General features: G+C 61.5%; 2 protein-coding genes across 2 annotated transcripts in view; one reads left to right on the top strand and one right to left on the bottom strand.

Annotated features, from left to right (window-relative positions):
• Nucleotides 1-3,282, top strand: part of LOC133750825 (katanin-interacting protein-like) — a 195,425-nt gene extending 192,143 nt beyond the window's left edge. Inside the window, exons 24-28 of the mRNA XM_062180514.1 lie at nt 111-250; nt 1,135-1,236; nt 1,748-1,908; nt 2,005-2,093; nt 2,632-3,282. Coding sequence (XP_062036498.1) covers nt 111-250; nt 1,135-1,236; nt 1,748-1,908; nt 2,005-2,093; nt 2,632-2,690 — 551 coding nt within the window. The 3' untranslated portion in view covers nt 2,691-3,282. The remainder of the gene's footprint in view (nt 1-110; nt 251-1,134; nt 1,237-1,747; nt 1,909-2,004; nt 2,094-2,631) is intronic.
• Nucleotides 3,283-8,561: 5,279 nt separating this feature from the next.
• The window catches only part of LOC133750791 (germ cell-specific gene 1-like protein), a 110,001-nt gene continuing 98,146 nt past the window's right edge, over nt 8,562-20,416 (bottom strand). Inside the window, exons 5-6 of the mRNA XM_062180461.1 lie at nt 18,670-18,740; nt 8,562-8,659 (exon numbers count right to left, since the gene is read on the bottom strand). Coding sequence (XP_062036445.1) covers nt 8,562-8,659; nt 18,670-18,740 — 169 coding nt within the window. The remainder of the gene's footprint in view (nt 8,660-18,669; nt 18,741-20,416) is intronic.

Raw genomic sequence — 20,416 nt, 5'->3', positions numbered from 1 at the left:
CTATGCCCTCTCCCACTGCTGCCCAGAGCAGCAGGCCCGCCAGTCCCAGGGCCCTGGGTGCCGGCCGCACACACAGCTCCTGGGTTACAGCCTCCTGGACACAGCCTCAGACATCGCCGCCTTCCCGGACAGTGTGAACTCGCTGGAGGGTGTGTGCGGGGACGCCCGCACCCCCGACAAGCTCATCGACCAAGTCAACGACACCAGCGACGGCAGGCACATGTGGCTGGCTCCCATCCTGCCCGGCCTGGTGCGTGCCTGGGGGCGGGGACGAGCCGGGCCGCTCAGAGGGGTCAGGTGGTCACTGGCGGCCAGCTGGGGTCACTCCCAGCCCAGCAGCCCTGAGACCTGGCTGCACACAGGGCCGCAGGTGTCGTCTGCAGGTGTGTGCCACTGTCTGGCGCCCCGAGGCCACAGGGCCCAGTGTTCCTGTTGGAGCCCTGAGGGCGGCTGAATTTGATAACCCTGACCCTCACTGTTCCAGGGGCACACCCAGACAGGGCCCTCCCCCACCAAGCCCGCCCCGACCCCTCCCACTCCAGACATCCTGAGCATGGCCACAGGCTGGGACCAAGGGTCTGGGACCCACATGGAGTTTTTGCTCCTTCCTTCGGTCTTGCACTGGGGCCCTAATATTTGAGAGCCCTGAGCGGGGGGTGGAGGGGCGGCTGGTGGAGCCATGGGGGTCTTCCTTTCCTAGCTGGCTTCAGCCGTGCTGGCTCTTCAACCCTGCAGTCCAGGGTCAGAGACAGAGGCTTGGCTTTGCATTTCTGAGCGGGAGAGAGGACAGACAGGGGTCAGAGCCCTGTGGATTCCTGGAGGGGGGGCAGGCAGTGTCTGGGCCCGATCCAGGGGGAAGGCCAGGGACAGTCCCAGCTGGCTGCGGGCACTCCCCGGTGGGCCACACCAGACTCAAGAATGCAGGCCCTCCCCGTGCCAGCTCAGCGGTTTGCTGCAAACGCAGCCACACGTGCTCCGATTCCAGATGGGCTCCGAGGAGGCGAGAGGCGGCGGTGGGGATTCCGGGCCCGGCGCCTCCTCCGAGCCTGGCCACCTGGGCAGCGCCGTGGGGCGCAGCCCCTGCCCACGCCCGGCACCCCTGCCTCCAGACACGCCCGTCTGCTCCCCTGGCAGGTGAATCGGGTGTACGTGATTTTCGATCTGCCTACCACCGTGTCCATGATCAAGCTGTGGAATTACGCGAAAACGCCGCATCGCGGGGTGAGGGAGTTTGGTGTAAGTACTTACTAGCTGGGTTTGGGCTCTGGGCTTTTTGGAGGTAATTATGCTTATTGGTAAGTAGGCTGCCGGCAGTCACCATGTGTGGCGGTCTGAGTGCTGGGAGATCGCCACCCGGAAATGAGTTCCAGACCCCAGAGCTGCCGCCCAAATCCACCTGCCTTTTCTCTTCTGTTCTGATTTTTGGCTTTTGGCGGGAGGTGACTTTTGGCGGGGGTTCTCAAGGACGAGGAAGAAGCAGGGTGCAGGACCTCCCGGCTCGGCCGCCTGGGCTAACCATAGCTAAGGGTTTTCATGGGATTCATAGGCCCTTCGCACCTCGGTTTGCACAGCTGCAGTATGGGGCTAATAGCACTTGCCTTTCCTGCTGGCTGTTGAAGACCCCGAAATCACGCAGGCCCGGGACCCGGTGGGCTCAGGGAGGCGACACCCATCTCCCAGAGGCCTGCTGGTCGGTGTGGCAGGGAGGATGGGGAGCCCACCGGCCCCGGGGCTGTCGTCTCTGCAGCTCCTGGTCGACGACCTGCTCGTGTACAATGGGATCCTGGCCATGGTGAGCCACCTGGTGGGCGGCATCCTGCCCACGTGTGAGCCCACGATGCCCTACCACACCATCCTCTTCACGGACGACGCCGGCACCTGGCACCAGGAGAGACGCAGCAGCGTCAGGTGCGTTCCGGCCCGCAGCCCCAGCCAGGGTGGGCGGCGGGGGCCACGCGGCCGGGGCTGGACGCGACCTCCTGTCTCCGCCCCCCTCCCCCCCAGCACCCAGGTAGAGGACCAGGACGTGCAGCTGACAAACGAGAACCAAATCGTGACGAACGCCAAGAGGAAGCCGGGCGCCGTCGACCCAGGTCAGCCTCCTCCCTCTGCCAGCTCCTCCGGCTCCCTCCCACCTGGTCCCCACCCACAAGGAGCCGGCAGCCTCGCCCCCGCCCCTGGCTGCCCACGGGCGCCTCTCCACCACCCAGAAGCCTGCCGAGGGGGCGGGGCGGGGGCGGGGGTAGGTTGGGCGGGTGGGGGAAGGCAGAACCTCCCTGAGCAACAAATGACCTGCCCACAGGCACGGGTGTGGCCTTGTGTAAGCCCGGGGCTGCAGGTGCAAAGGGAGAAAGGCACTCAGAGGAAACCAGTAGGGGATGCCAAGGCGAGGGCTTCCTGGAGGAGGTGATATTGGCACTGGATCCCATGGGATGCGAGGCACCAGCAAAGGCATGCCCAGGGCCTACTCCAGGCAGAGGACAGGCCAGGGGGCCAGGGGCCAGGGGGCTAGGGGCCGGGTGTTTGAGGGCCTGCAGGCCACCTAAGCTATGGGTTTTCCCACAGAGACTGTGCAGTGCCCTCGCCCCCCAGCGGCTGGTAACTGGCCACCCCCATGCTCTGCCCTGACAGCCTTACGCCCCAAAACCTGCCTCAGCACGAAGGAGCCGGCGAGACGGTGGCGGTGCTGACCCACGGTGCCAGAGGGAGAGCCGGCTGCCAGCTCGCGGGCGCTGCGGCCGGGACACGGGGGCCTGCCGTTCCGGGCTGCACAGGGCGATCCCTGCCCGCCTCCCCTGTCTGATCCCGCTCAGCCACACTGGGCTGACAGGTGGGGGCATGGTGGGCAGACCAGGGACACTGTGTCTTTCCTAGGGTAGCCAGTGCCCAGTCCTGCCTCCTCTGGGGGCTCAGGGACCAGTGTCGGTCGCGGTGGCCACGGCCCACTCTCTAGGGGAGCTCCTGCTGTGTGGGCCTCTTAGGGTGGGTGTCCTGCTGAGGTCCCCACTGTGCTGTAGCCAGGCCCAGAAGGGAGGAGCTGGCCGCCAGGGGGCCGGCAGAGCCCACCCAGACGCTGTGTGGATGCAGAGGCGGGGAGCGCACCCCACCTGGGGCCCGCACACCACAGCCCACCTTGTACTTGAACTCAGCCTGGAGAAGCTGGCCCCTATTGCACTCCCCGGCTGCCCCTTCTGGATCTGTTCTACGGCTCTCCCTGGTCGCTCCTCCCTGCCTGTCGGTGCCCTGCGCCCCTGAGGCCCTGCTGTGGGGTCCCCGGCTCTCCGGGCCCTCCCCGCCCCCCGCCCCCCGCCCGCCGGGCCAGCAAATCCCAGCGCCCTGGAAGCGAGCCCGGTGCCGCCGCTGAGCGACGCCCCGCGCGCATCTGTTTCCATCTCTGTAACAAGCTCGGATCAGGGGCCTAATTGGTTTCCCAGGGGTGGGTAATTTCTCGTTCCAAATATTAATCCGTTGTTCGGCTGGCAGGCAGCCCGGCCCGGGTGCCAGTGCGATCCTATGCGGCCGAGAGCCCCGCAGATACGGGCGCGGGTGTGGCTATGCGGATGGGCTGCTGTGCGGGTGCGATCCATCACTCCTCGGGCTTACGTGGCTCCCAGGAGAGACCCAACCAGCTCCCAGGCCCCCCCCAGTCGGGGCCGTGGCTCTTAGAGGGGGCCTCAGGCGTGGGGACGCGGGGGGGGACCCTGGACCGGCTGCACATGGTGGGGAGACAGCCGGGGCGCCGCGCGCGGCCGTTGGCTCCCACACTCCCAACGATGTTGCTAATGACTGATGGATGTGCAGCTTTAGGAAGCAGGGAAGAGAAGCTATACAGGCGTTAACGCTAACATAAATTTCTATTTTTTTTTTCTTCTTGCAAAATCAATAAAAGATGTTATTAAGGCTGCAGCCTGGCGCGCTGGAATGGGGTCAGATGGCGGGAGCCCTGAGTCAGCGCTTGCCGGAAGCAGCCCGCACGACGCCGAGGGCCTGGGCTGAGCCCCTTCCCCACCTGCGGAGTTGGGGGGTGGCCCTGGCTCAGCCTGCCCAGCACACGGCAAGCAGCCCCTGCACGTGGTGTGGTTACCGTGAGCCCGGCGCTGCACGCTGAATCCACGCACAGCCCCGTGGGAAAGGATGCTCCCATCACCCCCTTTCACAGAGAGCACAGAGAGGCTGTGTGACGTGCCCAGGATACACAGCCTCAGAGCTGTTAGTGCCGAGAGCCGGAAGTGACCACGTGACCGTCCGTGGGTCTGTCAAGGGCCTGGGGTCTCCCTTCTCCAGGAGGGGGTCCTGGAACAGGAGCCCCCAGGTGCCAGGCACCTGGGCCCCCTCCCCATTGCCCCCCAGCCCCCCGCTCCCTTCAGGGCTGAGTATTGGGGCTCTTGGCTTCTGGGTAAAGCAGCCCTGAAAGGGGGCTGCATTGAGGGGGTACTGGCACCAGGTAGGAGGGACCTTTGGGGCTCCCCGAGTCCCCGGTACTGGGGAGAAGCCTTCAGCCCCACAGGCGAGGCCCCGGCCCCACGTGTGCAGGAACGTTCAGGGACCTTCCTGGCTCCTAGAAGGGGCCCCACGGGCGCGGCCGCCCTGGCGTGGAGAGTGCTCCCCCCTCCCTGCCTCCCTGCAGCCTCGCGGGCCTGGGGGCCTCACAGCACCTCAGCCTCCGCAGCCCGCAGCCAGAGCTGTGTGCTGGGTCCCAGGGGCCAGGCGAGCGACCTGCGGGGACCCCGGGCCCCAGGCTGCACAGGCCCTCTCCGTGGGAGGCGTGGCTCCCGATCCTGACCGTTTTATTTTCCACGTGAACTCTAACTTTCAAATATTGACTCAACTTAAGCAAGCAAACGGAGTAAGCCCAGTACCACGTGTCTGCGGCAGGCTCGGGTCTGTCCCCCACGGTGTGTCACCCACCTGCCTCTGCGGGGACATCAGCCCCACCATTGCTGCCCGCCCAGCCCCCATCCCGAGCTGCAGCCTCCTGGGAGGAAGAGCAGGGAGGGGAGCCCCTCCCCCGGCCCCTCAGCCCCTGTCTGTGCGGACAGCCCCCCGGGTCACTGGAGTGGGCCTTTGGGTCCTGGGGGCGGGGGGCTTCCCCTTTGGACATCTCCACAGCCCCTAGTCCTGGCCGGGTTACTGGACCCAGACCTGGGCTTGGCTGCCCGGGTCTGGCTGACTGCCGGTCTAGGCAGTGTTAATCAGTTAACCCCGGTCTCCCGTGAGAGTTCATGTGCAAGGTCAGATACTCCGCTTCCCTGGGAAGATGAGAAGACCCGGCAACCCAGGTCCCGCGTCCCCAGCTGGGCCCGGCACCTGGGCAGGCAGGGCCCCCTGGCACCCCAGTCCCGCCTTCAGCCCCTGTCTTCACTGGCATAACCTGCACAGCCCGAGGGCGCTCTGAGGCCTGGGCCTTAACCGTCTGGTGTCCATACTGGCACCAGCCAGGCCAGGGGGACTGGAGAAGAGAGACAGGGGCTGGCCTCTGCCCAGGGCGGAGTTTGTGTCCCCAAGGAACCTGGGGGTGTCTGCCACTTGGAGCAGGTGCACGGGGGTGTGCCAGGTCTCCGGGTGCTGTGTGGTGCTCGGATACTGTTTTCGGTCTCCCAGCCTCTGCCTCTGGCCGCCATATTTTGTGATCATCACAGCCAGAACAGACCAGTGCCCCTTGGCAGGTGCGTCACCAAAGCCAGCTGTCAGAGACATCGCAGGCTTCAGCGGCAGGTGTGGTTCCTGGGGCCTTTGCACATGCCGCCCCTGCGGTTCCCTGGTCTAAATCAGAGCCTTCCTTGGCTCACCTGCGGACTGCGCCTCACTACCCGAGGGATGGCTGTGTTACGAGGGTTATTTGCATCTCCCCCAGACTGTGCGCCCTGGGAGGGGGGCGGTGGCGTCTGTGGAGTCCCCTTGCACAGCCTGGTGCCTGGCACGCGGAGCTCCCTCGGTGACTACCTCCTGGGTGAGTGGGGCCCACGGCAGGTCAGTGGTAGACTCAGGACTCAAACCCAGGCTCCTGACAGTCCGCCGCCCCAGGCTCATTCTTCAGCCTCGGACAAACACCCATGAATCCAGCAGATGCTTCCATTACCAGGGGAGCCGGGCACATGGCGGAGAGCGTGGCTGGGGCAGGGCAGAGGGAGGCGGCAGGGACACAGCCCAGCCACTCCCAGAGGCCACCTCTCACCAGCCTGTGGCCAGGGGAACAGAGCTGGGAGCACACGGCCCGCACACATTAGCACACGCGTGTGTGAGGTCCACCTCTAAGGCCTCCCGTGTTCCCGTGTGTGAGTGTGTGACCGGGAGCATGTGTGCCCAGGCCGTGTGGCTACAGAGACACTGGATGCACGGCGGTCCCGGGCAGTCCCGGCTGTGTGGGAACTGCTCTGGGCTGTGCTGAGGCCAGCGTATGGGCGGCCACACGGAACACGCCCCGTAGCCAGCAGCCAGCCTGGCAGGGTGATGCCACATCCACCTAGCCCGGGGCAGGGCTGGTGGGCACAGCTGCTCCATCCAGGCCCCCGGATGTCACCCAAGCCGCCTTCCAACCAGGTGGCCTGGGGGGGGGGGCGACCCTCTCCCCCCGCCTGGAAGTGCCTCCTTTGATCCAACCAGCAGCCTTCCTGCTGCACAGGAACAGTCCAGGAAGACCACCACCGCCGGCCCCCTTGTGTGCTCTCCCCCTCCCTCCCCGCAGCGCTGTCCCAGGAGCCGCCCCCATAGCGCAAGCAGTACTCACACGATGACTTAGTTCATAGTTTTCTCAAAGCCTTTGTTCTTTTTTTACTGAAATGCCTATTTTGGTTTTCTCCTAAGCAATAGTGTCTGCGAAATCACAGCACTGATGTGTCCGTTACACATTTTTTTCTAATACACATTTACATAAACACAACTATTAAAATAGATGGAAATGTTGCCAAGGCGCCGGCTGGGTTCTGGGAGGCCCCTGGACGGGGAGAATCTGGAAGCCCCGCCCAGCCCCCCGCCGCCCTGCCCAAGGCCAGGCTGGAGCTCCCTGTGCCACGGTGCCCGGGGCCCTGAGCTCCCTCCCGGGCCGAGCTCCAGCTGCGGGACTTCCTGGATGAGTGACACGTGAGTTAGCACATCACTCACTTGGTCCGTCAATGCACGTGTGTTGAGCAAGCCCCTCCACCCGTGTGTCCCCTGGGCACCTCTGAAGCAGAGCCTGTCTCCCCCAGTGGTACCCACCCCACACCACGGAGTTCACGGCCCACGTTCCACTGCGCCCTCGTCAGTCCCTCCAACCCGAGTCCGCCCGGCTGCTCCCTCCCCCGGGCCACCCCCTGCTGTCACTCTGAGCATTGCAAGGGTGCGGAAGGCATCTTTCTGGACCATGCACCTGCTCGCATGCGGCGGCTGGCACAGGCTCTGAGCTTCCTATGCCCCCGCACCCCCGACACCCTCCCCGGCCGGCTCCCCACGGCCCTCCGGCCCCTGCTCGCCCCACCACCTGCTGCCTGGGCTCCCGGCCTCCATTGCCACTGTCCCTGGCTGCCACTCTGCCCCGCGGGTGGGTGACGCAATGGAGAGATGCGTGGTGGGTAAGGCATGGACCAAGGGACCAAGGGACGGATGATGGATGGCTGGGTGGGTAGTGGGTGGGTTGATGAATGAGGATCTGGATGGGCGGGTAGGTGGACAGAGGGGAGCCAGATGGAGGGAGGGGTGGATGGGTGAGCAAGACTCTGCTTCGAGGAAAGCTCTGGAGACCCTCCGGGCAGCGGTGTGGCCTCCTGGGAGGTCTCGGGAGCCCCGGTTTAGGGCCCAGTGCTGCCGTTTGTGGGCTCTGTAACCGCCGGCACCGCCCGCCCCCTCATGGTTCCACGGAGAGACACCGGGCACAGGGCCCTGAGGGTCCCCGAGCTCCGGAGAACGGCGGCTCCTTCGCCCTCCCTTTCAGTCCCCGGCCTTGTCCGCCCTCTGGAAGCCAAGGCTGTGCCGTGCCCGAGGCGCCCTCCGTCCCCTCCATCTCTGGCCCTGGCCTCGGCACTCAGGGCTCCATGGCGGGTGATGAGGGGGCAGCCACGGCTGGCCCGGCGAGCGACTGGCCTGCACACACCGCCAGACCACAGGTTCAAGACACATTTATTGAGCCCCTGCTGTGTGCCTGCCGGGTGACCGCCCCCTCTCCCGCTGAGCCAGTGTGCTGCCCCTCCTTCCTTCGGGGGCCCGGCTCCCTGCACCCCCTCCCAGGGATCCGCCCCTCTGGGCGCCTCCTCAGCTTCCTGGCCGGCTGTAGGTGCCCCGGCACGCAGTGGTCAGTGGCCACGTCCATCCGGTGCTCCGGCCGCGCCGGGTGGGCTCTGTGCGTGGTGGCGGACGGTGAAAGTTCAGGGCCGCTGTCCCGAGGTGTCTGTGCGGTCGCGGGGGACCCTTGGACTCATCCTGGCCCCCAATGTCCAGGACCCCAGGGTCCAGGCAGGCAGGAGGCACGAGCCTGGTGTCTCCCCCTACACGCAGGCTGAGTCCACAGCACCCAGGCTGGGCTTCCGGGATGCCAGGGGGTGGTGCCAGCGACGGCCCGAGGTCCAGGGGCCGGGCTGGGGTCTCTGTCACACCCAGTGACCCAGGACCCAGCACTGGCGGCTCAGCTCGGGCGCCTCCTGTGCCGCGCTCCGAGGCCAGGAATCCCCCACGTGCGGCTGGTATCCTGCAAGAGACAAGAGGGCAGTGCCGACAGCCCCTTCCTCCAGCCCCACCCCCGCACGCCCATCAAGGCGTGGGGGGCAGGCCTCCAGCCTATCAACACACCTGCGTCCAGCGCCCACCCCTTCACTGACCAGGTATCCTCCCACGAGTGTCAACCTGCCCATCAACCTGTCTATACACCTCTCTCTCCACCCCATCCCGCCCCTAGCCGCCCCCAACCGCCCCCAGCCGCCAGCTCACCAACACGTCTGTACCCATACAGCTGCTGTCCGCTTACCAACCATTCATCCACCACCCTTGCACTCTTGTCCCCTGCACACACAACCACCCACAGCCCTAAAAGCCATTTGTGTCCCCTCCCCAGTCAGCACACCTGCCATGCACCTGCTCACCTCCCCCCACCCCCAGAATACACCCTTTCTACACCCACATTCACCTGTAGTCTCAAACACACCACCCCTGATCCAGTGTCCTGTCCCCTACCGACAGCTCAGCCATCCAACAGCTGGCCGCGTGGCCCCCCGCCGTACACCTGCTCCCACCATCCACCCATCAGCTGCTGCTCTCACAGCCTGGGCAAGAGGGTGCGGCCAGGGAGACCCCCTTCCCCACTGTTCTCCCTCCTTTGTCCTGATTCTCAGAGGATGGAGCCCGCCCCGCCCCCACCCTCCCTCAGTGCCAAAGCCGTTCCCGTCTCACCGTGGGACCTGCTGACAAGTCCTCGTACCTACTGTCGAAGCCTAAGCACCCCGCTCAAGTACTGCCTCCTACATGAAGCCTTCCCTGACTTCCTCTCCCTGGCAGCCTGCAGGGATGCACCCACCAGGAGCAGCATCCTCCTCCAGCTTCATCCCCAGGAAAGCAGGGGCGAAGCCCACCCCCTCAAGGTGCTGAAAGCTGGGTCTGTGGGGGGTGGAGACCGAAAGAGGAAAACCCACAGAGGAGGAGAGGAGGGAGAAACCAGCAGTGGCCCACTGGGCTCCGTGCCTGCCCTACGCCTGTGAAGCAGGTTCTGCCCATTTCACAGATGAGGGGGCTGAGGCTCCGCAAGGAGGAGTCGCTGCCTCGGGACTCCCAGCAACGGAGGGGCTGCAGGGGGTTCACTTCTTCCCGAGGGCTCCCCAGGGTTTGGTTTTCCCACTATGCTGTTCGTGGATGCTCCGACATACTTGTCACACTCTAGGGTCAGATGGGCTCAGCAGAAGGAAGGCACACGGGGGCGGGGCTTCCTAGTGCAGCCAAGCCCCTGCTTGCACAGCTCAGAGTGTCCTGTCAAGGTGGGAGATTCTCTCTGGTGATAAGGCTGGGTGGGAAGAGGCAGAGAGGGAGACTCGAGGGGATGTGTGGGTGTGTGGGTGGGTGTGGGCTGCCTCTCCCTTCTGTTTTTAATATTCCTTAATGCTAGTGTATTGCACATTTCACTGTATTTTTTAAGGGGAGGGAAACATTTTGCAAACATTCTGGAATCATTTGGCCTTAGGAAAAAAAAAAAAACCACAACATTTGTTTTGGCCCAGCTACTGAAACAGTTGCAATCTTCTGAGATGCTTGCTGCCAAGATAAAGGTATTTGGGCTTTTAAGAATTTTTTAATCTGGAAGCAAATATTTGGTGCACACGAGGTTTGACTGTCTTTCTAATGGGTATCCAGAAGAGACTGGGGCTGCTTTACGGCCGCCAGGAGGCACACAGTGGAGGGCTTACTGGAACCCAGGGAAAGTGATAATGGATTTAAAAAAAAAAAAAAATGCAAAAACCTCTCTCTGTCGTTAGAATTGGGCTCTCTGCCCCCTGGACCTGGAGGCCACACCCCGAGGACTGGGCCTTCCCCACTTCCCTGGCCTCCCAGAAGGGGCTCAGGGCCCGGAGCCATGTACGGAGCGTGCGGGGAGGAGCCCCCAGCAGCCACTGCTTCGCCTCTCTCCCCATCTCCCTGTCCTGCACTTGCAAGCCAGCCACCAGCCAGGGGGAAAAAAAAGGCCCTGGGCTGTGGACTGGGGCATCGCAACTCAGAATGTCTCCCGGGCCCATGTGAGTCCTGGAGACAGTGAAGTGGGCAGAGGCAGCTGCATGTTGCATGGAGATCGTCGGCTCAGAGCTTCCCGGAGGTTCAGAGGAGTCGAAAACGGGGATTACCAAATACAGCCTCCTGACCTGCGAATGGTGACTACTGCGGATTTTTAAAAATAGGAGGGAAGCCTCAGACAGTCCATGGGAAATGCAGAGGAAGGAGAACTGTGCATGGGCTTCGCACTCTTCTGCACCAAAATAAACTTATCTTTTAAAAACATTTTTATTTCTTTATTTGAGAGTCAGGGAGGGAGAGAGAGAGAGAGAGAGAGAGAAGAGACAGAGAAAGAAAGCCCTCATCCAATGCCTGCAATGGCCTGGGGTCTGAAGCTGGGATCTCAACCCTAAATTAAATTTTTCCACAAATTGTTTATAATCATTTTTTAAAATTTGAGTCAGAGAGACAGACAGACAGAGCCCTCCCATCTACCAGTTCACTCCCTAAATGTGCAGGAGCCCAGAGTTCGGCCTCAGTCCCTCACAGGAGCGTCAGGGACCCAGGCACCTGAGCCCTCACCTGCTGCCCCAGGGTGTGCATCAGCAGGGAGCTGGAGGCGGGTGCGGAGCTGGGACTCGGGTGCTCTGATACCGATGTGCGTGTCCCAAGTGGCATCCTGACCTCCATGTCAGTGCCAGCCCCTTTCCAAAAATGTACTTTTTGAGGTGCCTTTGTATTTTACACAATCCGTGGGTCAGGGAACACCTCCTGGGTCAGACAGCCCCAGGAGGCCGGTGGGTGACCCTTGTCTCCCACTGGGTCTTTGTTGCCCGTGCTGGTCCCTTGCCAGGATTGTTCTTCCCGCCTCTGCTGGCCGCTGGCCTCTGGACCCTCCCGTCTCCTCTCAGATACTTCCTCCTCTGGGAAGCCTCCCCAGGGCTGTGGGCAGGGGCCGTGCTCCCCGCCTCTCCCTGTGCCTTTCAGGCTAACAAAAGTCGGGGTCCAGGCTCCACCACCTAGAAGTCACCTGTGTGACTTCTGAAAACAACCTCACTTCTCTGAGCCTGCAGATGGGTGTGAGACGCCCTCCACTACCCAACCTCCGATGCTGGGTGGACGTGACAAGGACACATCGTGAGCTCCGGAGGGGGCTTGGGTTCAACGACCTCTTCACAGCTAGGGGAACGGAAACCCGTGGGTGGGAAGAGATTTGCTCAAGGTCCTGCTCGGTCAGCTGAGCTCCTGTGGAGCCTCCTGGGCTTGGAGAGCATCAGCCTTGCAAATGCGATTCCTCTGCTCTCGTCAAACTAGACAGGAAACCATGAGCACACTCGCTGTCTGGTCTCTTCTGGCCCTGCCTGCTCGGGCCTTCTCCGGGAAAGGACTGGGTCCTGAATCCTCTCCAAGGCACTGAGATCCCAGGGACCAGCGCCCAGCTCTGCTGGATTCAGTCAAGTCACATCGATGGTTCGAAGAATGGATTCACTGGGCTGAAAGGGCCCCTCGAAGACCAAGAGTGTCAATGCTGCTGCAAGTGTGCAGATGGGGAAACAGAGGCAGTCAGAGGGGGACTGACTTGCCCAGGGTCACTCTGCAGCAGTGGCTGCTCCTGATGCTCCAGACCCCATGGCAGTCCAGCCATGTGGGAGGAGCTGGGGTCCCTTACAAGGAAGGGCCATCTGAGACACTGCCCCAAGGTCGACCAGAAGACCCAATCGTTCCATCCCTGTGGGCAGTGCGCTATTGTGCTGTCCATGTGCTGAAAGCCTCTCCGACTCTCAGGCCCACCCAGAGCCCACCACTGCCCGCTTGGCCTTGAACTCTGCCCTCTGGGCCACTGAGACTGAATGGAGGAGAAAGCACTCAGGGCTGGCACTAAGGAGTTTGGTTTGGAAACTGGTTACCTGGCGACACAACAATGCTCTAGAATGGCACCTCCTCAGTGAGGGCACCTTGACTGCGTCACGCAGTCAGCTTTGCCCTATAAACCTTCAGAGCTGCCAGCATACTTGGAACGTGTTTCCTCACTTCCTCCTCGTCTCTCCTACGGGGCTGTGCTGTGTGTCACAGGGGGACCAAGGCCAGCCCTGCTGTTGCTTGTGGCTGCATCGGCAGCACACAGCCCGGCTCCCAGTGCAGGATGGAGAGCGCCTATCTGTTGACTGGATGAAGGAGAGAGGACCAGAAGGCAGCACTGATTTTCATGGGGTCCATGGGGACCGGGAGGTCTGGTCTTCTGGTCTACCTTGGGGCAGTGCCTCCTAGGTTTCTATCTATTGGAGTCTGCCTGTTTGTGACTGTAACATTGCCCTCTTTCTCACACTCAGGGGCAGGTTGAGCCCACCTAACCTGCTGCTGCTCCCCAGAGCCAGCGACTCCTGGTTCCTTTACTGAGCGTGTGGTGGGCATGTACTGTATGTACGTCAGCTTTTGTACGGGGAGCCGGATCTACCAACGAGAGCGTCACAGGCCTGTCCTCTGGGTGTCTACAGTCCAGGGAGGGACACGGGTGGACACACACGCACACACACACATGTCTCCTGCTAATGTGCAAGGTGCACTTAAGTGGACTCATTCACGCTTCAAGACCATAAGTGAAGTCCCATGACTGTAGCCATTTCACAGATAAGAAAACTGAGGCTCAGGTAGGTTAAGTCATTTGTCCAAGGTCTCTCTGAGGGGACTTGACCCAGGCAGGCTCATTCCCGAGGTTGTGCTCATACCATTCTGTCTCCCAGACACAGAACACGCCCACCTCTGCCAGGGGCAGGGGCCGCCCCTGGCAGCCATGTGAGCCAGGCTCAGAGAGCACCGCATGCCTCCTGGTCACAATGGCAGGGCTTCACTCTGCTAGGGGAGGACGGGGGAGGTCACTTCAGGCAGAAGGAAAGGGTGTAAAATAGGTTCTTGGCAGGCGAGTGAGATGTTTCAGGAGGTGTGAAAACCACAGCCGTGCAGTAGCTGGGGAAGGAGAGCACAGGGCTGGCGAGGAGCCAGGGTTCTCCCCGCCACAGTAGCCGGGTGTCAGGTGCAGAGGGCCCAGCAGGCTCCCTAGGGTGTGCAGGGTTCTCCCTGCGCTGCAGGGGTTCCCGTGTGAGAGCAGGGCCCGCCATGCTTCCGGCCAGAGGAGGCTCGCCAGGCTAATTTGTCTCCCACGTGTCTCTCAGCATCAGGTGAGATTGGGAGGCGCTTGCCTTGGCCAAAACAAACGGCGCGGACGGCTCTGCTCTAGGCCTGGACCCAGGACAAGTGAGCCCGAGTCTCTTCCCATGGTGCGGAGCTGCTGTCTCCTGAGGACCGAGTGACCCTGCGTGCTGGGCAGCGGGGCTGCCACGGGAACGGTGACAACGAGGTCCCTGTCCCGGTGACACTTCCACTCTAGTGGGGAGAGACTGGGAATACAGTAGACAGCGAAGAAGGGTTCCAAAAGCAGCACGGAGCAGGGAGAGGAGGGGGCTTGGGCCGAGGGGGCAGGCACGATGAATCGTGCCCCGCAGGATGGTCCCTGGAGCCGGGGCGGGGCTGCAGGGGGCGGGAGCAAGCTCGGCTACTAGAAGATGGATGGGAGGGAGCCCGGCCCTGGAAGCAGCAGTCCCCACCCACGAGTTGCTGGAACAGCTCACACAACTGACAAACGCAGCTCCCAGCGGCAGCTTCAGAGGCACAGGCACTGCCTAGGGCCCAGGCCCACTCAGAGGGTGGGCTGTTGGGCCAGCAAACTGGCGCCCCTGCGAACCTGTTAGAAGTGAAGAATCCCAGGCTACCCCAGCCACCCTGAGCTGGGAACACAGAGGGCCAGGCCCGGCCTCCCCGTGACTCCGATGTGGACGTTGGCTTCAGGCTCTCAATCCCCAGTCTCAGGGTCTCAGACGTCTCCAGGCTGCGTGCCCGGCTGTGCTCCCAGCAAATTGGCATTGATATTTATTTCAGAAATACCGGCTCTTTCCATTTCAATAAAGGAAATAACTGGAGCAGTACTAGACGGGGTTGGATTCGGATCTAATAAAAATGCCAGCGTGCTCTGGGGCCAGGAAAAGTCTCCCCCGAACCCCCCTGGGCTATCCTGGGGGACAGCATCGGCAGAGACCCCTGTCCAGACGCAGATAGCGCTCCCAGCAGTCACCTCTGTGCCTGATGAGTGACAGCCCTGGCGGAGCCCAGCCTCCCAGACACACCTGGCCTAATCAAAGGCTTGTCTTGGGCATTGAACTTGACAGCCGCAATCAGCTCCACACCCCAGCGGCCCGGGAAGGGGAGCTGCTAACACCTGTGCCAGATGGCAGCATTGCCGCTGTCAGATGTCACATCTGATGTGCTCCTGAGGTCGCCGATGGCTCTGCACAGCCCCAGAGGCGGGTTTCCAAAGCAAACTCTTTCTTAGGAAAAAAAAAAATTGTGGCAGAATTCATATGACAGTAGCCCAAGGGGAAAAAAAAATAGCAAGTTTGGGGGCAGTTAAGAGAAGCAAAGGTTTATGTAACTGTTTATATAAAAGTGGCTGCTCACACAGGAGGCAGGAGAGACTTGGAGGTGTAGAGCAATGATTGAGCACCTACTGTGTAGCACACACTGCTCTAGGCTCTCAAGACACAGGCACGAATGAGGCTGAAAAGGAGTCCGTTCTCTCCGAACTGAGGGCAAAACCACATCAACCGAGTGCGCCGTAGAAGTCTACAAGAAGATCTACAAGACGTGGGACGTCTGCCTCCATACTGCAGTCCCAGCTCCCACTCCTGACCCCAGCTCCCTCTTGGTGCGCACCCTGGGAGGCAGTGGGTGATGGCTCAGGTGCTTGGTCCCTGCCACCCACGTGGGAGACCCAAAGGGCATTCCTGGCTCCTGGCTTCTGCCTGGCTCAGCACTGGCTGTTGTGGGCATTTGGGGAGTGAACCAGCCAACGAGAGCCCTCTCTCCTCTCTGTTTCTCCGTGTCCTGCCTTTCAAATACAATGGAAACGAAGAGATAATTTCAGAGAGGGGCTAAGGCTGCAAAGTAAAGAGAGCTTTGTGTTGACCAGGGAGTTGGTGCAGAGCCAGGAAGGCTTCCTGGAGTAGGGGGCCTTTCAGCTGGAACTTGAAGAAGAGACACAGTCAGCCACGCAAAGATTTAGAGGGAGAGCATCCACACAGCGAGGACAGCAGGTGCAAAGGCCCTGTGGAGGGAGGGAGTTCTGCATCCCAGAACAAGGCAGGCCAGGGTGACTGGAGCAGCGTGGGAGGGGAGGGTGGAAGGAGGGAAGGGCTGGGGTCTGGGGGGAAGCTCTAAATGCCAAGCCAAGTTCTGTCACCGAGGGGAGCAGAGTCCTTCCATGCCCCGGTTTCTCATCTGCCCACGATGAAGGCTCAGCCCTCTTCCTCCTCCTCCTTAGCTGGCAGCCGAGAGCCTGGTACAGATGTGCATCCAGTAAGTGTTTAATAATGCAGCTCTCTGTGATCCCTCTATCCCGGTGCTGCCTGCAGGCAACTCAGCCCGCCGCAGGCTCCGCGCAGAAATCCTGCGAAACGCGTCCAGGCATCTCTAAAACATTTCCCTGGCCACAAACCCAGTGGTAGCCAAGGGGCCCGATGCTGGAGACGGCATCATCTCCCTGGGCAGCCAGACCAGCGGCTTCTCTCGGCCATGAGCTCTGTGAGGGCCGGACCACGCCTGGCTGGGGCCCGCGGCCTCCACATCCTGCCCAGCGCCTGGCAGCTGGAGCCACCAGCTGACACGAGGCAGCTCAGGCAGCAGCCGGGCTGGGGGCTCTGCAGAGTCCAAATCCCTACTCGGCCGCTTCCTGGCTGCACAGTGCTGGGCCTGCCTGGGCCTCAGTCGTCCGCCTCTGGGAAATGGGGCTGGATTCAGAATTAAATGAGTGAATAAGAGTAAAGTCCTCGGAACTTCAACAACTCCATGGGAAAATGAAGTTAAGAGACTACTATGGTGCAAAATGTTTCGAAATCTATGCATAATTTTTCCATAATACACATTTATCCTTTTTAAAGATATATTTATTTATTTGAAAGGCAGAGTTACAGAGAGAGAGAGAGAGAGAGAGAGAGAGAGAGAGAGAGAGAGGTGGGAAACAGCTGGCTGCATAAGTAGATGAGAAACCGGAGAAGAGAGCTCTGCCTCTCCCCTGCCCAGGGCCCTGTGCAGAACCAGGGCGCCTCTCCCGCCCTTCCTGCCTTCCTGTTTCCTGGGCCTGGGCACCTCTTTGTTGGGCTGCTCTGCCCGAGCCCCACCCCGGCAGCTCCACCCCAGTTTCCTCAGCCCCCCTGGAGCTGAGCTCTGCCCCAGGTGGCCCCACAGCTCCCCCCAACCCCCACCCCGGGCTGGCCTGCCTCCTCCCCCCCCCCCCCCCCCGCCTCCTCCAGCTTAGGCACAGACAGTCCTGGTGAGGGAGCGCAGGCACCCCATACTGGGGGCCAGGGCAGGGGTGAGGGCTGCCTGAGGGCAGCCTGCTGCATTCCCCCTGCCCTGCACCCTTCATTCCTGATGCCAGCCAGGGCGGGCTGTCGGGACCAGACTGGCACCCCTGGTCCCTGCCCTCCGTTCTCAGGGTCTGAGCTCCCCGCCGCCCAGACAAGCTCTGCCCCCAGACAAAACCCCACCTCTGACAAGCCCTGCCCCCAGATAAAACCCTGTCCCAGAAAGCTCCACCCTGGACAAAAACCCACCCCCCAGACAAGCCTCCAGTGTGTCCTGCCCGCTCTGCAGGGGACCCAGGAGACTCAGTCCCAACCAGGGGAGTTCAGCCTGCGGGTGTTCTCCCCTCTGCAGCCCCCAGCCCCCAGGCAGGCGTGCCCAGCCATCTCCATCCCCTGCTTCCTGGCCCCTTCCTCCAGGAAGCCCCCAGGCTAGCACAGCCACCCGGCCAGGAAGGACGTGCAGGTGCAGCGTCCACTTCAGTGCCACCCCTGTTTCTCAGGCAGGCACCCGGCCTTTGGGCGACGCCTGCAGCAGAGGGGAGGCAGCACGGGGCAGGGAAGGGGCGTGTGGGGAGGGGACTGCTGCGCCTGATACCTGACAGCCAGCGGCTCTGCAGCCTGCGGGGAGCTCCCAGACACACGGCTCAGGGGTGCCGGCCAGGGCAGGCGAGGGAGCTGCCGTGTCTGCGCCCCCACGTCTCCGGCACCTGTAGTCTTCGGGGGTGGGGGCAGCCCCCCTGGCACAGGGGGACAGATTCAGACAGAAGTCACTGCAGTGTCCCACGGGACCTGAGAGCCACAGGGCAGGCTGTGCGACCCTGGGCACGTTGTTCTACCTCTCTGAGCCTTCATCTGTGAAGTGGGCACAGCAATCTTGGCTGCAGGGGTCGAGGGTCAGCATGGAGGTAGGGGGTGGGGGCCAGCTGTCTGGGACGCCCGCATCCTGTACTGGAGGGCCCGGGTTCCAGTCGACCCCCTGCCCGATTCCTGCTTCCTGCCAACGCGCACTCTGGCGGCAGGTGGTGGCTCCCGCACTTGGGTCCCTGCCACCCTCGTGGGAGACCCAGATGGAGTTCTCAGCTCCTGGCTGTGGCCTGGCCCAGCCCTGGCTGCTGCAAGCATTTAGAGAACGGAAGAGCTCTGTCTCTCTGCCTTTCACATAAATTAATATTTTTTAAAAAATCAGGAAGAATCCGGGGACACGTGGCGGGCACTGAGTGGGCACAGTGGACACTGGTGTGTTTGAACTCCCAGCTCCCGCGGCTCCCACCTTTGTGTCCTACGCAAGGCCCTCTCCCTCCTCCCCTCTCCTCTCTGCCTTCCGCTCCCAACATGGGTTTTCCTAATGGCGGCCCCACAGTGAGGCCCCTCATGGCCAAGGGCACCCCTGCTGCCCACAAATCCTCTCCACGGTCACTTCCAATCCCAGGATCTCCCCTCCCCGTCACTGCACACAAGGTAACCGCTGGCTGAGACACCTGCCTGGGTTTCCTCATCACCACAGCGGGGGTGTGTGGGGGCATGCAGGGGGCCCGGTGGGGAGGCTGGCCCACACCCCCTGCCACAGCAGGTGCCTGGCGAGGCGGCCACTTACGGCTGGGGTAGTGCTCGTGACGGCAGTCCAGGTGCAGGTCCTCCTCCTCGCTGCCATCGCCCTTCTCCAGCCTGGGAAGAAAGAAGCAAACCAGAATCGACCACAGGCCTGTCCGCGGGAGGCAGACCCCCAGGAAACGCGGGGCGCCCTCCCTAGCCCGCAGCCCCGCCCCCGTGCTGGAGGTTTGCAAAGCATTTCTCTGCCGCTGCTCCGGAGACCCTGGCCACTAGGCTGGCCCCTCATTTTGCTTTTTAAAATTTAAAAACATTTATATCTTCATCTACTTGAAAGCAGAGGAGAGAGAGAGAGAGAGAGAGAGAGAGAGAGAGAGAGAGAGAGAGAGAATCTTCCAATCCATTCCCCAAATGCCTACAACCTGCAACAGCCAGGGGTAGGCAAAGTGGAAGCCAGGAACCAGGGATTCCTTCCAGGTCTCCCACGTGGGTGGCGGGGGCCCCAAGCACCTGGGCCCTCATCGGCTGCCTCCCAGGATGCATCAGCAGGGAGCTGGATGGGAAGTGGAGCAGCCCGGACTCAGAAAAGCATGGTGATCTGAGATGCAGGTGCCCATGCGGAAGCTTAACCGGCTGCACCACAAAGCCCCGCCCATATTTTGCTTTTAAGATTTTTTTCCCTTTCCTGGAGTTCTTCAAGTATTTCCACAGCTTTCTGTGGCTCACGTATCCCCCCCTCCCGCCCCCGCAAGGCTGTGCTACTCCCAATACGACAATGAATAATAAACATCATTATTCTCCAGAGACGCCCTCTCTGCTTGTTATTTAAGTTGACAGGTGCCATTATTTTCATTTGATTGATGAAGCTGCAGAGCCGATGGGAGGTGACTGGGCTGACCCAGGGCCACCCAGCCCAGACATCGGGGGCAGAGGGGTGCAAAGCCATCATTTTCACGGGAAGACAAACACCGAGCATGTGCAAATCTCTCAGACTGTGTGCAGTGTGGCTTGTAGCACAGGCTGTGCACCGGAATGTACTGTAAACCATCAGACAGATTTACCAAAAGCTCAGTGGTGACTGTCTCTATGTAACAGCAACTTAGGGATCAACTGGTGTTTTCTTTTTGCTTTCCTCTATTTTTCAGATTTGGGGGGCTGCAGACTTTTATTAGCAGTGTAACATTTCTTAATTAACTTAAAACATACCCTAAAGAAGATTTTTCTAAAAAAAATTAAATTGTGTGGTTTTAGAAGTATTTGACTGGCAGAGAGAGACAGATAGACAGAGCTCTCCCATCTACTGGTTCACTTTCCAAATGGTCTCAACAGCCAGGGCTGCGCCAGGCCAAAGCCAGGAGCCGAGAATTCCATCTGAGTCTCCCATGTGGGTGGCAGGGACCCAGATACTTGGGCCATTACCTGCTGCCTCCCTGGATTGGGAATGGAACCCATATTAGAACCCAAGCACCTCAATAACAGGACTGCTGTGCCAAATGCCCACCCCCTAAAGACAATCACACACACACACACACACACACGGCCCTGGTCTTCCACCTGCTGGCACAAGGCTCTCCCCACCAACAGCAAGGGCCTCCCTCTGGTAAGATCTCAGCAGGCCCAGTGCCTCCATGGGGCACTGGTGACAAGCATGGAGCAGAGGGGACAAGGACCTGGAGAGTGACATAGTCACGGGACCCTCCCCCTGCCCCATCTTGGACAACTGGGCCAGAGGATGTGAGCGGCGGTAGCCCTCACTGCACGTAGTCATTTGCAACCCAGATAAATCCCAGCGC

Source organism: Lepus europaeus, chromosome 21 (genome assembly GCF_033115175.1).
Source record: "Lepus europaeus isolate LE1 chromosome 21, mLepTim1.pri, whole genome shotgun sequence".
NCBI lineage: Eukaryota > Metazoa > Chordata > Mammalia > Lagomorpha > Leporidae > Lepus > Lepus europaeus.
Note: the sequence above shows the minus strand (reverse complement) of the source record. Positions and strands in the feature narration are given on the sequence as shown.